This window comes from Pantherophis guttatus, chromosome 6 (genome assembly GCF_059756535.1).
Source record: "Pantherophis guttatus breed Tessera chromosome 6, ASM5975653v1, whole genome shotgun sequence".
Classification (NCBI taxonomy): domain Eukaryota; kingdom Metazoa; phylum Chordata; class Lepidosauria; order Squamata; family Colubridae; genus Pantherophis; species Pantherophis guttatus.
This window is the reverse complement of record NC_142068.1, coordinates 94,075,802-94,094,983: the sequence shown is the minus strand read 5'-3', so window position 1 is coordinate 94,094,983 and position 19,182 is coordinate 94,075,802. Positions and strand designations below refer to the sequence as shown.

The 19,182-nt window shown below is 49.7% G+C and overlaps 1 protein-coding gene across 3 annotated transcripts; it reads right to left on the bottom strand.

The window, feature by feature from the left end:
* Nucleotides 1-656: 656 nt before the first annotated feature.
* ZNF365 (zinc finger protein 365) lies at nucleotides 657-13,617 on the bottom strand. 3 transcript variants are annotated; one of them, XM_060694138.2, is made up of 5 exons: nucleotides 13,316-13,617; nucleotides 11,376-12,080; nucleotides 8,024-8,204; nucleotides 5,436-5,473; nucleotides 657-4,557 (listed from the first exon to the last, which is right to left on the bottom strand). In XM_060694138.2, the coding sequence occupies exons 2-5, from the start codon at nucleotides 12,065-12,067 to the stop codon at nucleotides 4,302-4,304; spliced, it is 1,167 nt and encodes a 388-aa protein (XP_060550121.1). In that variant the 5' UTR covers nucleotides 12,068-12,080; nucleotides 13,316-13,617; the 3' UTR covers nucleotides 657-4,301. The 3 variants fall into 3 exon arrangements, with proteins under 3 accessions (XP_060550121.1, XP_060550122.1, XP_087728034.1); XM_060694139.2 differs by having other exon boundaries at nucleotides 13,206-13,334; XM_087871908.1 differs by lacking the exon at nucleotides 13,316-13,617 and adding an exon at nucleotides 12,325-12,921.
* Nucleotides 13,618-19,182: the final 5,565 nt, after the last annotated feature.

The window sequence follows — 19,182 nt, the reverse complement described above, 5'->3', positions numbered from 1 at the left end:
CACAGTCTTTCAGGATAATGTTGATAAGCACCCACCTTTATCTCCCTTGAAACGCTGCCAGAGACCTAATTGTCAATTAGTTTTGCAAGGCCAAACGGAGCACAGAGTCAAACTGACTTCTCAGAGCTTGAATTGAATATATGAACTAATTGCTTCCTGCAAAGGCTCACGTCCATTTGCTCCTCTGTTATGTCTTATGGGAGGGGCCAATCATCTCCAAGCCTTACTCTCGAGTCACCTTTTTTAAAAAAAAAAAAAAATGTTCTTGCCTTCTGGCAGCTCTGCGCATGCACACACTGGGAACAGGCTCACACTGTTCTTCTGCCTCACTGATGTCAACTTCAGAGGCAGCACATAACTACCAGATGGCCCTGGCCTTCTCTCTGCCTCCAATGCAGAGCCCTCGTCCGAACCTTCTCCAGACTCCAGGAATGGCCCACGTTCCTCCCCAACCTCCTCACTGTCCGACTCTGCTATCAGCTCTGCTGGCCGCTGGTGGGCCACAACAGGAGAGGCCTGAGAAAGGGTCAGCCAAGTTCCGTCCCCTGTGTTCTGGGGGTGCAGGTCACCCCACTGTTCAATGGAGATCGGAGAATTGTGGAAGCCAAAGGCGACTCTTTAGGTTGGTAAAAACTGGAAGACCATGCAGAACAATGTAACTGAGAAATATAATCTTTATTAGACTTTTTCATAGTCATCTAAAATGTATTTCTTCCTCTTTTTTTTTTTTTGGCATTACAGTGCATTCCAACTGCTTTGGAACTGATTGATTCAGCTTTTGAGGGTATAGCAAGGAAACGACCTGCCCTCGGTCTTTTGTCATGAGAAACAGCAACTGCAGGTGAAGATGGAAACGGACCCAGTCCTCTTTGGGGGGGGAGATGAAGGAGCAGCCAAGGATCCTCCAGGAAAGAGGCAGCCCTTCCGGCCAGGCTCAGAAAGAACCCAGGATGGAAGTCGGCATTGCAAGCTCCAGGAGCAGCTGCTACAAAGAGGCCCCTCTCTCTTCATGAACCCCCTTACAGCCCCTGGAGCCAGAGGCCCTGCAGCTCTGCTGAGGCTGCGTTCCCCAGCTCTGAGCTGAAATCCCCAAGGAAGGGTGCAGGGATCTGTTGGGAGGGGGAGTTCCTAGGGACCCCTTTCCTACCCCAGCCAGCTGCTGAGGCCACAGCCAGAAGGCTATCAGCTACCATGTTTTCCCGAAAATAAGACCTTGACTTATATTTTTTTTGAACCCCAAAATAAGCGTTTGGCCTTATTTTCAGGGAGGTCTTATTATTTTGGGGCGCATGCAGGGGTGAAATTAAAAAATTTCCCCTACCAGTTCTTTGGGCATGGCTTGTTGGGGGGAGGTCATGTGACTGGGTGGGTGTGGCCAACTCAACATCACTCACATCGAGGCTCCTCACCGGCCCCTCCCCTCCCAGCCACTCCTTGTCGCGAATGGCAGGAAAATGGGGAGGTGACTATTCCTGCCTACCATCCTTCCCTCAGTCTGTGCTGAGATTGAGGAATGGATGACGGGCAGGAAAATCCCTTTCCCCATTTTCCTGCCTTTCACAAAAACTGCTCCCCCCCTTCCCTCCTGGGGACTACCTTAAAAGGATAGGCTGCAGCAGCTCCGTTCTGAATGGAGGGAGAAAAGCTAGCATTCTCTCTGCTGCGTTTAACATTGAATTCTGTGGAATATCGAGCGGCCGGAAGAGGTGAGCGGCAATCGGCTGGGCGTGGGTGGGGCCAAGGAGGGGTAATTACTACCGGTTTGGCGAACTGATGCCCATAATCCCTAGCGGTTCGCCCGAACCGGTAGGATTTCACCCCTAGGCGCATGGAACAAGATGGGGCTCCTCTTGCCGTCTTACCTGATTTCGAGCTCTGCATTTAAATCTTTTCGGGGAGGGCTTATTTTAGCACATGCACTCAAAAGCCCGATTGGTCTTATCAGGGGATGTCTTATTTTCGGGGAAACAGGGTTGTTGGGGCCATGGGGAGACACAGGGAGCATCGCGCAGGGTGGCTGGCTTTACAACATACTTCCAGGGCAAGGAATTTTTCTTAAGTGTGGGAAGGAAATTTCCCCACGAAATTGGGATAAGAACAGACAGAGGGGTCCCCTACATCAGATGGAGGCTGGGTGAGGCTTGTTTTCAGGGCCATGCAATCTGGGACTGCCACCTGCTGGCCAACGGGTGGATGAAGGCAACTGTATTCAGAAATTCCAACACAATGTCCCCACCTAGTGGTTATCTAGATCTATGCAGGTCAGAGGTGTGAGCCCAGCTACAGCTGGGATATTTGGGGTCCTCCAACTATCAGTTGAAGCAGGAAGCTGGACATGTGCCAAAAAAAAAATCCCTTGACATTATAAAACGAAGCAACGTTTTAACAGATCGATCGATCCCTACAGTTACAAATGCTTTGTTTTTCCACCTCGGTTTAAATATATTGCAAACCCTGTTTTTTTATTGCCACATTCCTACCAATGTTTTTTTTTTTTCTCTCCCCTAAGTAAATTTAAATCTTGTAAGGAAAAACAATCCACAAGGCTTAATACGCTTACCGCAGAACCACTGTGTCACATAAAGACATTGTACATCTTTTATCAGAAGCATTTAAAAAGGAGTGTTGGGTTATTCGGGGGAATATATTTTTCGTACGGGAGAGGAGGTTAAAATATCTGTAAATTTGGCATGAAGACGAAGGACGGCCACCCAGAGCAATGGAGAAGACACAATGGGTGAAGGGAAAGGAACTCCAGAGGCTTCGTCAGTGAAATCTCACCCCAGTTTTTTCCCCCCTTCTTTCTTTGGCAAAGTCAGAAGTTCCTGGGGAGACCAACGAGGGGAAGTGGCTTCTGTCCTTGGCCTTGTCTCCCAATCCGAAGCAGAGGGAACTTTTTGCTGAAGGCTTCCTTCAGTGGTGGTATTTAGCTGGTTCTATCCGGTTCGCACGAACTGGTAGTGGCAGCTGCAGGAGGCTCCGCTTACCCGCCCGGACATCATCCCGTTTTTGACTCTCTGCTCATGCCACACTTGCAAGCTGGTAGCGAAGGTAAGTGAATACCACCTCTGGCTTCCTTGCTCCGCTGGCCAAAAGACCAGGGATAGGCAGCTGTTGGTTTAGCTTCTGCGGCCAACTCCCTGTGTCCACCACTGCCCTCGGCCAAGATTTGTCTATGATCCATCAGGCACAGCAAGGCCCCTCCTGCCTCCAGAGCTGTGCAGGTGGAAGAGCTAGATGCTTCTGCTTGCCCTTCGCATTGGCAGGAGGCCCTCTGAGCAATGGCGTTATAACAGTATATTATATTGGCATTATAACAATAACAATTCCCCCAATCAACCGACAATTGCATGTTGTTAAATGGCCGAAGTCTTGGGAGAGTTTAGCCATGGTTCCTCAGAGCCTCCCCATGCAAGAACAGCCAACTCACTTGGGTGGGAATGTGGATGCCCCATGAGAGGACAGCAGGAGCATCTTTGATCACTAGGGGGGATGGGGGGTAGAGATTTCGGGTATCCTCCATACACAGTATATTATGCGCTTCCCTTGCGCATTGCAAGGAGCGACAGGGGCGCATCTCAACAACATGCAGCCCGCAAAGGTGTGATAACCTGTGTCTCACACACACTAATCATGGTGAAGCAATGGAGCTGGGAAAGGGAGGGGGGGTTGCAACATTTCTACCCCTTGCCAGCCTCACCCCTCACAATAATAAAAAGTGGATTTTCAAGGTGCCAGGGAGAATGGATTCCTCCAGATTGATGGCAGGAAAAGGATTTACGTTGAAATGGCTTGCCCAAAGTATCTCTCTGTGATATTCCGGGTAAACCGCAGGAACAAGCTTTGGAAACGAATCGAAAGGCTCCCAGTTTGTTTCAGCTTCAGCTGAAATCAGCTGTTGAGAATAAATAAAGCAGCACCTCTCGTTCAAAGTCACATGGAAATGAGGCCATTTACATATGCAATCTCGATTTATCTCTTAAATATATCAAGTCCTTGCCCAAATGAGTAGGGAAAGAGATGATGATGATGGTGGTTTGCTACGTGCAGCTTCCGGGAAGTCAGTCCCCCTAATTATTTCCCCCCCTCGATGGGCAGACGTTGCACCCTGGAATTGCCATGGGCCCTCCAGGCCAACTGTAGCAGAGCCCCAGAGGGACCATCTGGGGATCTCCAGCCAAGAGCTTCTGGTTCAAAAGCGAACTATGTTAGAATATAGATATATCGATCTCTCTAGCCCCACAGACACACCTACACGTGTGTGTAGATGTGTCTGTATACCACAGGGATATATGGGTGCCTCAGTAAACCGGTTTGCTCTTTTTCCCGATTTTTGATTTTGCGTTCACCTTTCGGGCAATGTTGTTGGCTGCCTCCGCCTTCTTCTGGGGCCTCCCAATGTCCCGGCAGCCTTCCGCCGGTTCATACAACCACTTGACGGGGTGAGGGCCGCCTCCGAGTCTGTCGTCCTTGACTTTCTTCAGGAAGAGCCGCCCTTTCTGAAGCGAATGAGGTTTGGGGTCAGGGGGGCTACCAGAACTGTGTGGGTACCCCCAGCTGAAAATGGGAAGGAGAAACGGAGGGGAGCAGAGAGGGAGGGAGGGAGAGAGAGAAAAGGAGAAAGAGAGAAAGAGGGAGGAAGAGAGGGAGATTAAGAGAGGGAAAGAGAAAGAGGAGGAGGAGAGAGGGAGAGAGAAATGGAGAGAGAGTGAGGGAGAGAGAACGAGAGAGAGAAAGAGGGATGGAGAAACAGGAAAAGGGGAGAGGGAGAGAAAGGGAAGGCAAAAGAGAGAAAAGGAGAGGGAGAAAGAGAGAGAAGGGGAGAGGGAGGGAGGGAGGGAGGGAGAAAGAAGGGGAGGAAGAGAGAGAGGCAGAGAGGAAGGGAGAGAGAGAGAGGGAAGGCGAAAGAGAGAGGAAAAGAGAGAGAAAGGGAGAGGGAGAGAGAAAGAGGAGGGGGAGGGGGAAAGAGGAAGAGAGAGACAGAGAGAGTGAAGGAGAGAATGAGAGAGAAAAAGAGGGAGGGAGGGAGGGAGGAAGAGAGAGGGGGGAGAGGGAGAAAGAGAGAAGGGGAGAGGGAGAAAAAAGGTCAGGAAGAGAGAGAGGCAGAGAGGAAGGGAAAGAGAGAGGGAAGGCAAGAGAGGAAGCGAGAGACAGACAGAAAGGGAGAGGGAGAAAGAGAGAAAAGAGAGGGAGGGAGGGAGGGAGGGAGGAAGAAGGTCAGGAAGAGAGAGAGGCAGAGAGGAAGGGAGAGAGAGAGAGAAGGTGAAGGAGAGAGGAAAAGAGGGAGAGAGAAAGAAAAAGAGAGGGAGAGGGGGAGAGAGAATGAATATGAGTGTCAGATCCAGCAAAGGGAACCCAGAAACAGAAAATGTAGTTTTAGCAGCCCAAGCTCAGACACCCACCCACATGAAGGGGGGGGGGGAGGTCATACATACAGGCATCTGGCTTTCTTGAAAGATGACAGATCTGTAAACTAAAAAAAAGGAAGAACTTATTAGCCTGCCCTGAACCAATACTAAACGAATCATTGTTTATTGATTATTGCGATCCTGTGTTCTTGCACACAGATGCAAATTCTGCCGAGATAAATGGGGTTTATTTCCAGATGACAAAGCATGGTAAACATTAATGAACCAAAAATACTTTGAAATTTGCCAAAATGGACCACCACCGGACCCAACAACGTCTGTTCATGACTCTACAATCCTCTTCTGGAGTGTTCTCCAGCCTGGCCTGATTGCAAACTGGTGAGTTTCAGGGGTTTTCCGTGTCCCGGAGCTCCTGTGGCTTCTGGAGAGGCAGAGGGTAGGGTGCTGTGACTATCCGGGCCCTTTGCCTGCTGCCATCCTCATAAATTCTATTTCGGGAAGAGATTTCCTTCCTTATTTCCCGCAATGGCTCTGGGACCTTCATCACCTTCCTACTTTTCATGGGTGATTTCTGCACTGCCTGAACAAATTAAGCTGTCGGAAATGCCACCGCACTGCCAGTCTGCCATGAACCCAGGGGGGAAGCTGGAAGGGAGGGCGAGGGCCTGGGGGAAAAGTGAAACTGTGAGAAGACTTCTCTGTGAGAACTGACCAAGGCTGTTTTCCTGGGAGAAGAATTCCAACACGTATTGCTTCCAAAACATCTTTTAGACTTGACTGGACAACGAAAAGACCCCCCCCCAAAAAAGGGAAGGGAAAAAGGGAAGGGAAAAGGGAAGGGAAGGGAAGGGAAGGGAAGGGAAGGGGAAGGGGAAAAGGGAAGGGAAAAGGGAAGGGAAGGGAAGGGAAGGGAAGGGAAGGGAAGGGAAGGGAAAAAGGGAAGGGAAAAGGGAAGGGAAGGGAAGGGAAGGGAAGGGGAAGGGGAAAAGGGAAGGGAAAAGGGAAGGGAAGGAAAGGGAAAAAGGGAAGGGAAAAAGGGAAGGGAAGGGAAGGGAAGGGAAGGGAAAAAGGGAAGGGAAAAGGGAAGGGAAGGGAAGGGAAGGGAAGGGGAAGGGGAAAAGGGAAGGGAAAAGGGAAGGGAAGGGAAGGGAAGGGAAGGGAAGGGAAGGGGAAGGGGAAAAGGGAAGGGAAGGGAAGGGAAGGGAAAAAGGGAAGGGAAAAGGGAAGGGAAGGGAAGGGAAAAAGGGAAGGGAAAAGGGAAGGGAAGGGAAGGGAAGGGAAGGGAAGGGAAGGGGAAGGGGAAAAGGGAAGGGAAGGGAAGGGAAGGGAAAAAGGGAAGGGAAAAGGGAAGGGAAGGGAAGGGAAAAAGGGAAGGGAAAAGGGAAGGGAAGGGAAGGGGAAGGGGAAAAGGGAAGGGAAAAGGGAAGGGAAGGGAAGGGAAGGGAAAAAGGGAAGGGGGAAGAGAAAAAGGGAAGGGAAGGGAAGGGAAGGGAAGGGAAAAAGGGAAGGGGGAAGGGAAAAAGGGAAGGGAAGGGAAGGGACCCAGAGAGGAAAATTAAGTGGCAAAAGTCTGGCCCAAAATCTCAGTTTCTGGCTTCACACTACTGCAATTCACTTGACTTCTAGTAAACAATGCCTTTATCAACCAAGGGATCGTTTTTACCTAGAAGCCCACGTTTGAGGCAGGGCTGACATTAGCAGGGCCTGGCCCATTTGCAGCAGGAACCTGAACCTACAAGCAGGGCGATTTAGTTTGCTTGAAAAGGCTTCAGCCGCTTTGAAGGAGGTTTTCCCCCTAAAATCTTGAAGGAAACTAGGATAAGGATGATCACTTCCTGCAGGTACATACCCACCCACACACCTACCCTCTAACTGCACAGAGTTTGCCTGTATCCAAAGTGCTGCCAGTGGAAAACCTTTTCCTCCAGAAATATAGCCTGCCGGCAGTCAGCAGAGCTGACAGCAGAGTCGGGCAGTGAGGAGGTTGGGGAGGAACGTGGGCCAGTCCTGGGGGCTGGGGTAAGCTCGGATGAGGGCTCTGCATCAGAGGCAGAGGAGGTAGATAGCAGTGAGGCAGAGGAACAGCTGGAGCCTGTTCTCAGTGTGCACATGCGCAGATCTGCCAGAAGACAAATACAACTCGGAAAGCAGGGTCGACTCGGGAGTAAAACCTTTTGCAGGAAACAATTCGTTCATTCCGTGACTCTGAGATACTCTGTTCCAAGTTTTGCCTTGTACTGCGGTTGGAAACAAGTTACATGGCAGCTTGCCAAGCAAGATAAGGTCTGTGTTGATAAATATTCCTTTAAAAAACTGTTTGGACAAACCTTGCTGACTGTGAATGAATGTCAGGGAGTGAATGAATGTTAAGGGAGCCTAGGACAGAACAATAGGTGGGCATTTCCATCTCTTTAAATGTGGGTCCAGCCACATCACAGAGGCCAAACTTCTCTCTGGCCACCAACTGCATTGAGTTAGATGAGGCCGCCAGAGGCAGCCACACCCCCTCCGGGGACCTTCAAAGGGAGCCCCGAGAGGCAAGGAGGGTCCTAGATGGCCTCTCTGCCAGGTAGGTGGTGAAGCCATGGAGGACTCTTCTAAGGGCTGGATTTGGGGACAGGCAGGCTTCTCTTCCCTTTGGAGTGTCCGCTTACCAGATGTTGGCTGAGGTCTCCGGAGCTGCCCAGCAGATGCTGATGCTGGTACTTCTCCAGCTGCTTCTCCGCCTGGTCGACCCGCTGCAGCAGGTTCTCGATGAAACGCTCCAGCCGGGCTTTCCCACGGACCTCTTTCTCAGCCGCTTCCTCCAGGAAGTGATTAAAGGTCACAACCTCCCTGCAAGGGCAACAAGGCAGCTGTGCTGGGACCGAGGGGTGTGTGTGTCACAGAGTGGTGGCACCTGCTGAGCGGCAGCAGCAGCAGTGCCCTCCTGGCCCACCCACAGCCCATCCCGGATGCCAAGCACTCCAGGACCCAGGATTGACAGCGGGACAGGCTGGGGCAATCATGACATCTGGTAACAAACAAATTTTGCTCCTCATTGAGATCCTTCTCCCTGGAGAGAGGAAAGGAGACATGAAGGGAGAGATGTTGTGGCCCGCCAGCGGCCAACAGAGCTGGTGGCAGACTCAGAGAGTGAGGAGGTTGGGGAGGGACATGGGCCAGTCCTGGAGTCTGGGGAAGGCTCTGATGAGTGCTCTGTGTCGGAGGCAGAGAGGGGGCCAGGGCCGTCAGACAGTTATCAGCTGCCTTCAGAGTCAGAGATAAGTGGGGCTGAAGAACAGCTGGAGCCTGTTCCCGATGTGCACATGCGCAGAGTTGCCAGACGAAGGGAACAGCTAAAGAACAAGGGTCGACTTGGGAGTAAGGCCACAGGGGGATGATGAATGGCCCCTCCCAGAGGGAATAAAAGAGGAGCGAAAGGGGAGTGGAGTTTGCAGGAGACAATTAGTTTGCTTAATTGGTTCCTGACTCTCAGAGACTCCTTGCCAAGTTTTGAAGATATCTGCCTGGCAGCTCTCCAAGCCAGATAAGATCTGTGACTATAAATTCTCCCTTGAAAGACTTTGCTGGATGTGAATGAGGGGAATTCACAGTAACTTAATAAAAAGGGTTTTTTGTCGGGACAAGGAGTCTGCTTCATGCTCTTGGGAAGCCTAGGTCAGAACAAGAGGCAGCACCTGGCACTCCAGGAAAGCTCCTTGTACTCAGAATCTGCACCCAGCTCCTGGGCTTCTCTCCCTGGGAGGCTGCAACAGACCTTCGAGTGAAGCCATGAAGCGAAGGGGTGCTCCTTTGGGGGTTTCCTCCCATGCTGTTGGGTGGGGCCCCTACGCCAGCAGAGCAGAGGGAAATGCAGGGATGGTGGACCCAGCTCCACACAGAAAGCATAAGAAGCTGCATTTCCAAGGTCCATCCAGATAGCAAGGCTCTTGTGGCCAGCTTCGGACCCCGGCAGATCCCTGGGGAAAGAGTGGGGTGGCCTCACTGCAGGGCATTTTTTAAACTTCGTGTAAATCTGAAGGGAGGAACTGTATGGGAAACGGAAGCCGGCCGTCTGCAGAAAGAAAATCGGAGGCCTCTCATGCCCTTTCTCACCTTTAAGGAAGAGAGCAGGGGTCTCCAACCTTGGCCACTTTAAGCCTGGAGGACTTCAATTCCCAGAATTCCCCAGCTCTCTAATCTTGGCCATTTTAAGCCTGGAGGACTTTTAAACCAGAGATATTTTTATTAGGGATCTTACAAGAAACATACAATAAAGAATTGAGATATTTAATTGTGAATGTTTTAACGGCAGCTAAAATTGTATTTGCTAAAAACTGGAAAGGAGAGAAGATTCCTACGGATGACGATGCTATTAAGAAAATTTTGGAGTGTGCTGAAATGAGTAAATTGACATTTGAAATTAGGGAACAAGAAGACAAACAATATTATTTGATATGGGATTTATTTTATCAATGGTTAGATAAGAAAGCATGGAAATGAAATATGAAACATGAAATGGATAAAATAATAAAACATATAAAGAGAGGTTTATTTCCCTTAGGGAGGATAAGCTATTGTCAAATAATTGGTAAATGAGAATAATAATGTAATAAACTGTTAAATAAGATAACGTTGGATAGAGGATTAAGCACAAAAGATTTGTAACCGATCAATACACCTTCTGTAATTGTAATGGATTGAATAATTGTTTTATGTTTTAAGTTTTGTTTAAAAATAAAAAAAAAATTCAAAAAAAAAAAAAAGCCTGGAGGACTTCAACTCCCAGAATTCCCCAGCAAAGCTGGGAATTCTGGGAGTTGAAGTCCTCCAGGCTTAAAGTGGCCAAGGTTGGAGACCCCTGCTCTGGAATATTCTCCCACCGGAGGGGAGGTTTGCGCCCCACCCCTCTCCCTTCTGCAAGAGCCTAAAACTTGGTCATACTTTGCCTTTGCTTTCTCCTCCTTTTTTGATTGGCGTGGGGGGGCATGCAAAGCACACAGAGTGTTTGATTGGCTGCAGACGCCACATCTCAATGACTGAGCCCCTCCCCAAAGACCCCCCTCAGCCCAGGCGCTTCCAAGCCCTTCCAGTAATGGAAGAAGTGGATGACACCCCGCACTCATGGCTGAGCCAGATAAAGTCCTTCAAAGGCCCTCCTTTCTGGCTTCCTTGCCATCCCAATTTCGACCTTATGTTATTTTTAAATCAGATCAAACATGGCTGCATTTCACTCAGGGGATCCGCCTGCAAGGCCTCCTAGCTGCACATAAGCCTTGATGAGAAGAGATAGCTGGATTTCCCCCCCCCAAGGAATCTGTTGCCAAGGACAGGGCCCGAAGGTGAGACTTGACGCAAAGCAGGTAACTAAGCAAATGAAAACAGGGATCTGTGCAATTGCGCCCTTGAGAAATCGGCTGAGGATTCTGAGAACAGGCTACAGGCCTAACCTGGCCCATTAGCTGGACCTTCAGCTGGGACATCTAAGGCCTTTCGGTCAGTGGAAGGGCCAGAGCTAGCACATGGCCGGAGAGACCTTCCCGCACCTGGTCCTCTCCCCCATCACCCCTCTTCAGCAGCAGAGTCAAGCCATGGGGGGCGGGGGTAAAGGAAGGCCACTGCCCAGTGGTGAAATCCTCCTCGGATTGCCACCGGTTCGCTGCCTGTGCATGCACGGTGTGCTCCAAAAGCATGCTGCGCGCCGATGCACAAATGCGCACTTCATGCGGAAAAAGAAGACTTTACTAGGTAAGTAGAACAGCAAGGGGGGGGAACAGCTGTGACGCGGGATTTAGCTTCGCTAGAAAGCAGGATTTCCTGCTTTCTAGCGAAGCTAAACCCCGCGGCACAGCTGATAGTTGGAAACACCGTTTCAAATGAACTAGTAGCTTTTTTTTAATTACCAGTTCGCCCGAACTGGTAATTTTTATCACTACTGGTTTGCCCAAACCGGAGCAAACCAGTAGCATTTCACTCCTGCTACTGCCCTCTCGGACCCGGGTTCCTTCTCATCTTCTGACTTACTCCTCTTTACGGTGCAGCTCCTCCTCCGACTCGGAGAGCCGCTGCTGCAGCACCGCAATCATCTCCACCGCCACGTCCACCTGCCGGTTCAGGGCCCTCTCGCGCCGCTGCACCTCCTGTTTCTTCTGCGAGAGCTGCACAAAGGCCGCCCGGACTTCTAAGAGCTCAGCCGTCTTTCGGGACAGCTCCCGTGAGAGGTTGTCGATCCGTCTCTCGATGGTCTTGTCGACGGCTTCCACCATGTGGTTGAACTTTTCCCGCACGTGGGCCTCGAAGGAAGCGCTGGAGTCCATGGCCTTCCAGGTGGGGTCCCAGCCCAGCTCGGCCGAGGCGTGGCCGGACCCCAAGTCGGCTGGCCATTCTGCCTCTCCTGCCAGGGGCCTCCTGGGCAGAGGGTCTTCTGGCTCGCAGAAGTTCAGGTAGGAGAGCCGTGGCTTCAGGACGCCGCTGCCCCCATCCCGGAAGGTGCCCTGGGTCTGGGGGTGGGAGGAGGAACCCTGGCCTCCCTTGAGAGGAGAGAAGAGGCCACTTTCGAAAGCGTGGCTGTACTCCAGGTGGGCCCTCAGGGAGGACAGGCTCCTAAACCGGGCGTGGTCCCCACACCGGGGGCAGCGAAATGGCATGCGGGCACCGGCATGGTCCAGCGATTCCTGCCACGTGGATTTGGTGTCCTCAAAGGCCTTCTGTTGCATTCCTTTCCCAATCCTAGCAGTCAGGGGGAGGAAGAAAGGAGAGGTCAGCGAGGGTCTTCTCGGCCAGTCACTTTCCGGACTACAGAACCCATCACCAGGCCAACGGCACAGCTTTGCTGACTGCAGAGAGCGAGCAAGAGATTCCAGCACTTCCGGAGGGCACCGGATTGGAGGCGGCTGCCTCTCAGCCCCCACAAAGACGCTGAATTTTTGCCCCACTTGCGAACTCTCAAAGGAGGCCCATTCACACGACTTACCTGGATCAGGGCAAAAGAGCAGGTAGGCCGGCCTCTCCTTCCCTCTCACACAGGTGAGCTTTTCAGAGAACTGGGTGCCAGGACCCAAAACTGGGGGAGGGACAGAGGGAGGGGCTGCTCTGGGACTGGGTGGCTCTGGATTTTCAGCCCCTGGGGGCTGCTCCTGTTGGGCAGGGAGGGGCCTTGTGTAGCAAGCCCTGGGCTGGGGATGATGGGGGGTGGAACACACACATATGGGAGAGGAAAAGGGGCTTTCCAAAGGCAGAAGCCCCTCTGGAGCCCGGCGCCTCCTTCCCCGGAGGAAGCATCTCCCCCTCGGTCGGAGGCAGCTGCGGGGATCCCCTCCTGAGGCGCCCGGGGATCCCTCTCGCTATTTCAGGAGGGGGCGTTGTGGGGGGGGGAACGTTTTATAATATTTTATATTATATTAGAAATCTAATCTTCATAAATTATAAATCTTTAGGCCTGAGGGGGGCGGAGGGCCGGGATTGCGGAAAATATCCGGCCAAAGCAGCCTCGGGGAGGCGACGGTGATGCCCTCCTGCCCCGGCTTGAGTGACAGCGGCCCCGTCGGGACCCCCCACCCCATCCCCACCCCAGGCTGCAAGAGGGCTGCCGATGCACAAGAAGGCCGGCCTTTTGGGGGTGGGGGGGTTTTCCCCTCCCCCCCCAAATCCGGGGTCTTGAGAAGGCCGCCCACCCCTCGCTTCCCGGCAGGGGCCACGTAGAGCCCGCGAACCGAGGGGTGTTTCCCCCCCCCCGCTGCCCTCGAGGCGACCCCCCCTCCTCCCTCGGATGACGTCATCTCAAGGCCGGCGGGATCCCGGGGTGGGAAGCGGCTCTTCCACTAGCCGCACTGCCCCCCCCCCCCACACACACACCATTGCTGCCTGCGGGGCAAGTAAGTTGCCCGCTGTGGTCGGTCAGTGCCGCCTTCGCCTCCTCCAGGCCGGTCCCGTCGCTCCTTCTACCCCCCGCACGTCTCACTCACCTCCGGAGCTGCGGCTTCTGCAGTCCCGGCGCGGCTGCCCGTGCCCCGCTCCCTCCGGGCGCCACCGCGCTCCAGCCGCGCCTCCTGCGCCGCTCATCCGAGGCTGCGGGGAAAAGCCGTTTTCAGCAGAGTCGTAAATCACCGCGTTCACCCCCCCCCCCCAACCCCAGCCTCTCCTCCGCCGCTGCCCGCAGCTCTGAGGCTCCCGCGAGGCCGGGATGGGATTGCCTTTTGCTCCCGAAGCCAAGCGGGCTGTGAAGGGGGAGTGCTGTCCTTTCTTCCCCTGGCCCGCGGGGGTCTCCGGAGGGTGGTGGAAAGCCCCCTCCCCCCGCTGCTGGGATCCCGGGATGCTAACAGTAACAGTGTTGGAAGAAGGGACCCTTGGAGGTCATCTAGTCCAACCCCTTTGCTCACGCACTAGGGATTCGAACCGCCCAACTGCCGACCTTTCTGATCGACAAGCTCAGGGTTTTAGCCACTGAGCCACCTAGTCAGTCAGCCCCCCCCCCCCCCCCCTTGTAATCAAATGACCACACACAGAAAGGCTGAGGATATATGTGGTGTTTATTGCTTTACAGAGTGACATTATATAGTTTGTTACCTTGTCAGCATCTTACTGGTTCACAAAGGATTTCATTTCATTTTCATTTTATTTTATTTATATACCGCCCTACTCCTGAAGGACTCAGGGCAGTGAACAGGCACAAGATAAAACACATAGAATTCAAAAATTTAAGAGCAGAAGTAAAATTGAATTTAATCAATTTATCCCAAGACAAATTTAAAACCCCAGGTTAAGAACAAATTAAAATTTACATTAAAAAGAGAATGGGAGAGGTTAGGCCAGACCCACCTGTTGAAATAAAAAGGTCTTGAGAGCGCGGCGGAAGGTGCGTAGATCCGGGATCCTCCGTATCTCTGGGGGGAGCTCGTTCCAGATAGTAGGTGCCCCCATAGAGAAGGCTCTCCCCCAAACATTGTTTGGCCGACGACACCTGGAGGAGTCCCTCTCTGTGAGAGCGTACCGGCCGGTGGGAGGCCGTTTCAAGCAACTAAAGCCATAAGATCCTTGGTTGACCATTACTACTGCTTGCTTAAGCACTTATAATGTTTATCTATAGTTAAAGTCTAACATAAGTTCTACTTCCTCTTCTCCTGTTCCTCTTATCTACAGATTTAGGGTCTTATTTTCTAATGCCATTTCCTGGCGTCTACTACCATGCATGTAACCTTCCTTATCTGAGGTTTACCATCCAAGATAGGAACAATCCTGCACATATACATACACCTACATCCCCCCCGCCCGCAGGTGGCCTTGCCACCTCTGGCCCCTTCCCTGACCCAAAGGACCAACCCGAAGAAGAACCAAGCATTCCCACCCCCAAAGCAGCAGCCAGGCTCAACCTGGTTCCTCGGTGCAGATGCCACCACCTGTTCAGAGGGAACTGAGCTGGCTTTCTCTTGAAACGGACTGCCATTTGTTAGAAATGATGTATGGCCTCCTGCTTGAGGGGTGAGGTTGGACTAGATGACCTATAACAGAGGTCTTCAAACTTGGCAGCTTTAAGACTTGTGGAATTCTGGGAGTTGAAGTCCACAAGTCTTAAAGCTGCCAAGATTGGGGACCCCGACCTATAAGGTCCCTTCCAACTCTGATAGACAACCAGCTAAATATGAGCCAGCAGTGTGCAGCAGCAGCTAAAAAAGCCAATGCAATCCTAAATTGCATTAAGAGAGGGATACAATCAAAATCAAGGGAGGTACTAATACCACTCTATAAAGCCCTAGTAAGACCACACCATAAGAGTACCGCATCCAGTTTTGGTCACCACACTATAAAAAAGATGTTGAGACTCTGGAAAAAGTGCAGAGAAGAGCAACCAGGATGATTAGGGGATTGGGGGCTAAAACATACAATGAACGGTTGCAGGAACTGGGCATGGCTAGTCTAGTGAAGAGAAGGACCAGGGAAGACATGATAGCAGTCTTCCAATATTAGAGGGGCTGCCACAGAGAGGAGGAAGGTCAAGCTATTCTCCAAAGCACCTGAAGGCCAGATAAGGAGTAAAGGATGGAAACTGGTCAAAGGAGAGATTCAACCTAGAAATAAGGAGAAATTTTCTGACAGTGAGAACAATCCACCCATGGAACAGAAGTTGCCCTCAGAAGTTGTGGAGGCTTCATCACTTGAGACTTTCAAGAAAAGATTGGATTGCCATGTCTCAGGAATGATGTAGGGTCTCCTGCTTGAGCGGGGTGAGGGTGGGGTTGGACTAGATGACCTATGGTCCCTTCCAACTCTGTTAATCTGTTATCAGTTAAACAAGAAGTCCTTGTAGGAGAGAAGGAGGTGGGGGTGTAAATCTATGCTGAAAAAGCTGCGTCAAACAGGCATGGACAGGTTGACATTCGGATGAACTGTCTTTGGAATGAGAGGGGAGGGGGCTTATACGCAGATGTTCAGGGGGCTTTCAGCATTGTGTTTTTACATTATTCCGGTAACTAAGAGCAAGAGACTTTCAAAAAAAGGTTGGGCTGCCATTTGTCAGAAATGGTGTAGGGTCTCCTGCTTGAGTGGGGGTGAGGGGGTGTTGAACTAGATTACAGATTCCAACTCTGTTAATCTGTTAATCTGTTAAAAATGCCCGGTCCACTGCCAGAGAGAGAGAGAAGGTCCCAGACAGGGCAGTAACTCCAGTGGAAGCATCTTTAGGGCAGGTCATGGACCCAGTGTAACATGCAATATGTTTATACCGGTGTAATATAATGTTACATACATGTATGTATGTGGGATTGTGTGCTAGTTATTACTTATTTGGGGATTTAGGGATTTATTTTTTCTTTTATTTAGTTATAAGTTGTGCCGGCTGGCGACACCCAGGAGGAGAGCCTTCTCTGTCGGAGCTCCTACCCTTTGGAATTTGTTTTTGTTTTTATTAAATTTATATACCGCCCTACTCCTGAAGGACTCAGGGCGGTGAACAGGCACAGACTAAAATACATAGATACAAAAGTTAGAAACATAATTAAAACCAGATTAAATAATTTAGCCCGAGACAATTAAAAATCCCAATAATTTAAAACAGATTAAAATTTCGATTTAAAAGAATTTTAAAAAAGGGGAGAAAATTAGGCCAGGCCGGCTTGCTGGAGTAGGAAGGTCTTAAGAGCACGGCGGAAAGTGCGCAGATCCGGGATCCTCCGTATCTCTGGGGGGAGCTCGTTCCAGATAGTGGGTGCCCCCACAGAGAAGGCCCTCCCCCTGGGGGCCGCCAGTCGACATTGTTTGGCTGACAGCACCCGGAGAAGCCCCTCTCTATGAGAGCGAATGAATTGCCCCCAGATATTCATAACATCTCTGATCTCCGGGTCTTTCGCTGTGCCCTCAAGACCCTACTGTTCCGACAGGCGGGGCTGTCTAATTGAATGATTTTAAATTGGGCTTTAACTTTTGGTTTTAAAATTCAATTCAATTCAATTAAAATTTAATGAAATAGTTTCATTAAAAAACTAATCATGATTTTAATTAATTTTAACAATGATATTGTATATTTATGTTTTTAATTGGCTGTACACCGCCCCGAGTCCTTCGGGAGGAGGGCGGTATGTAAATAAAATTATTATTATTATTATTATTATTATTATTATTATTATTATTATTATTATTATTATTATTATTAATAATAATAATAATAATAATAATAATAATAATAATAATATTTTTTTATTTGATTTATATGCCGCCCTTGTCCGAAGACTCAGGGCGGCTTACAATGCGTTAAGCAATAGTCTTCATCCTTTTGTATACTTTATACAAAGTCAGCTTATTGCCCCCACAAACCGGGTCCTCATTTCACCTACCTTAGAAAGGATGGAAGGCTGAGTCAACCTTGAGCCTGGTGAGATTCGAACTTGCAGTAATTGCAGGCAGCTGATGTTAATTACAGTGCTTTAGTCTGCTGCGCTACCAATAAATACACATTTATTGATGTGTATTCTGTATTTTTTTGGGGCGGGGGCTGCACCAAGGGAAGCTAATTCAATTTCATTGTACAAATGTTGGTCATTGACAATAAAGGTTTGATTTGATTTGATTTGATCCAAACCAGGGGTGAAATGCTCCTGGTTCGGACTGGATCGCTCAATCCGGTAGCGATGGCAGCGGGTGGTTTGGAGAACTTAGCAAAAATTTCTGCCCCCCCCATGCCCAGCTGAGCTGCACGATCATCAGAGGCTTTTTTTTTTTTTTAACTTTTAAAAGCATTTTTTTCTCTTTGGCCAAAAAAATGCTTTTAAAAGTAAAAAAAAAAAAAGCCTCTGATGATAGTGAGGCTCAGCTGGGATGGTCAATGGCTTTTAAAAACATTTTTTCTACAACCTCTTCAGATTTTCTACAACCTCTTCAGAGGTTGTAGAAAAAATGCTTTTAAAAGCCTTTGACGATCCCAGCTGAGCCGCACTATCATCAGAGGCTTTTTTTCTTTTAAATGCCTCTGACGATCCAAGCTGAGTTGCCTGATCGGCAGAGGCTTTTTAAAAACAAATTTTACATTTCACCACTGATCCAAACACACAAAACCACAATATGGCAATACGCAACTGGAAAGGATTGTGGTTGGGCTGTGAGCAAAACTAAAGTCTACGGGCTCCAATTGCAGCTGAAGAAGAGTTGCAGGAACTGGGCCTGGCTAGTCTAGTGAAAAGAAGGAGACATGATAGCAGTCTTCCAATATTTGAAGGGCTGCCACAGAGAGGAAGGGGTCAAGCTATTTTCCAAGGCACCCAAAGGCCAGACAAGGAACAATGGATGGAAACTGATCAAGGAGAGATTCAACCTGGAAATAAGGAGAAATCTTCTGACAGTGAGAACAATCAACCAATGGAACAGAAGTTGCCTTTGGACATTGTGGGAGCTTCATCACTGGAGGCTTTCAAGAAGAGACTGGGCTGTCATCTGTCAGACATGGTGTAGGGTCTCCTCCTTGGTTGAGGGGTTGGACTAGATGATCCACAAGATCCCTTTCAACTCTGTTAACCTGTTAAATGGTATAAGAAGGTCTTCTGCTTGAGCAGGGGGTTGGACTAGATGACCTACAAGGTCCCTTCCAACTCTGTTAATGTGAATGAATGGGCTTATTCGGTGGGCCGAGCAGAGGCTGGCCTTCCTCACCCTTCCTCTACCAACCAGCAGAGTGTAGAGCACAGAGAAACGTTGCTGAGAGCAATGAATAAGAGATGTGCAAACTGGTTTATCAAAAGTTTACTTTATAGTGAAAAAAGAATCTCATAGTCTTTAAATCAATCCAAGTCTTTGCCAGTTAAATCAGTCCAGTGATACAAAAATCTTCTTACCACACAAACAGTAGTTGGTTAGAATAACAAACTCACTCTGATTCACAAACCACGATGGTAGCAGATCCATCCAACGATGATAGCACAATGGTAGCTTATCATCAACTGAATAGTTGCAGTACCTTTCTTAAATAGGTTTACAACTAGTGATTATCTAATTACAGCATGACTCAGCATTACAATGAATCAGCAGTAAAACTTTAAAGTCACACAATACATATTCATGTTAAAGTCACAGAACACATATATTGCCTGGACAACTTGTTAGGCTCAAACCATATCCTAACAGATATCTTTGATCTCTTTACATCGTCAATATGATCATGGTTTATTTATTATTTATTTATTACTATTTTTATATTGTTCCTGAATGATTCATGTATTGTTCTAGGAACCGGTAAGAAGTTTTGTATCTTTGGATTGATTATGCATGGCTAAGACTTGGATTGGTAAAAGACTATGAATTTGCTTTGCTCTATTAATGCGAATGATGTAGGAATAGTACAGGGTCAGCT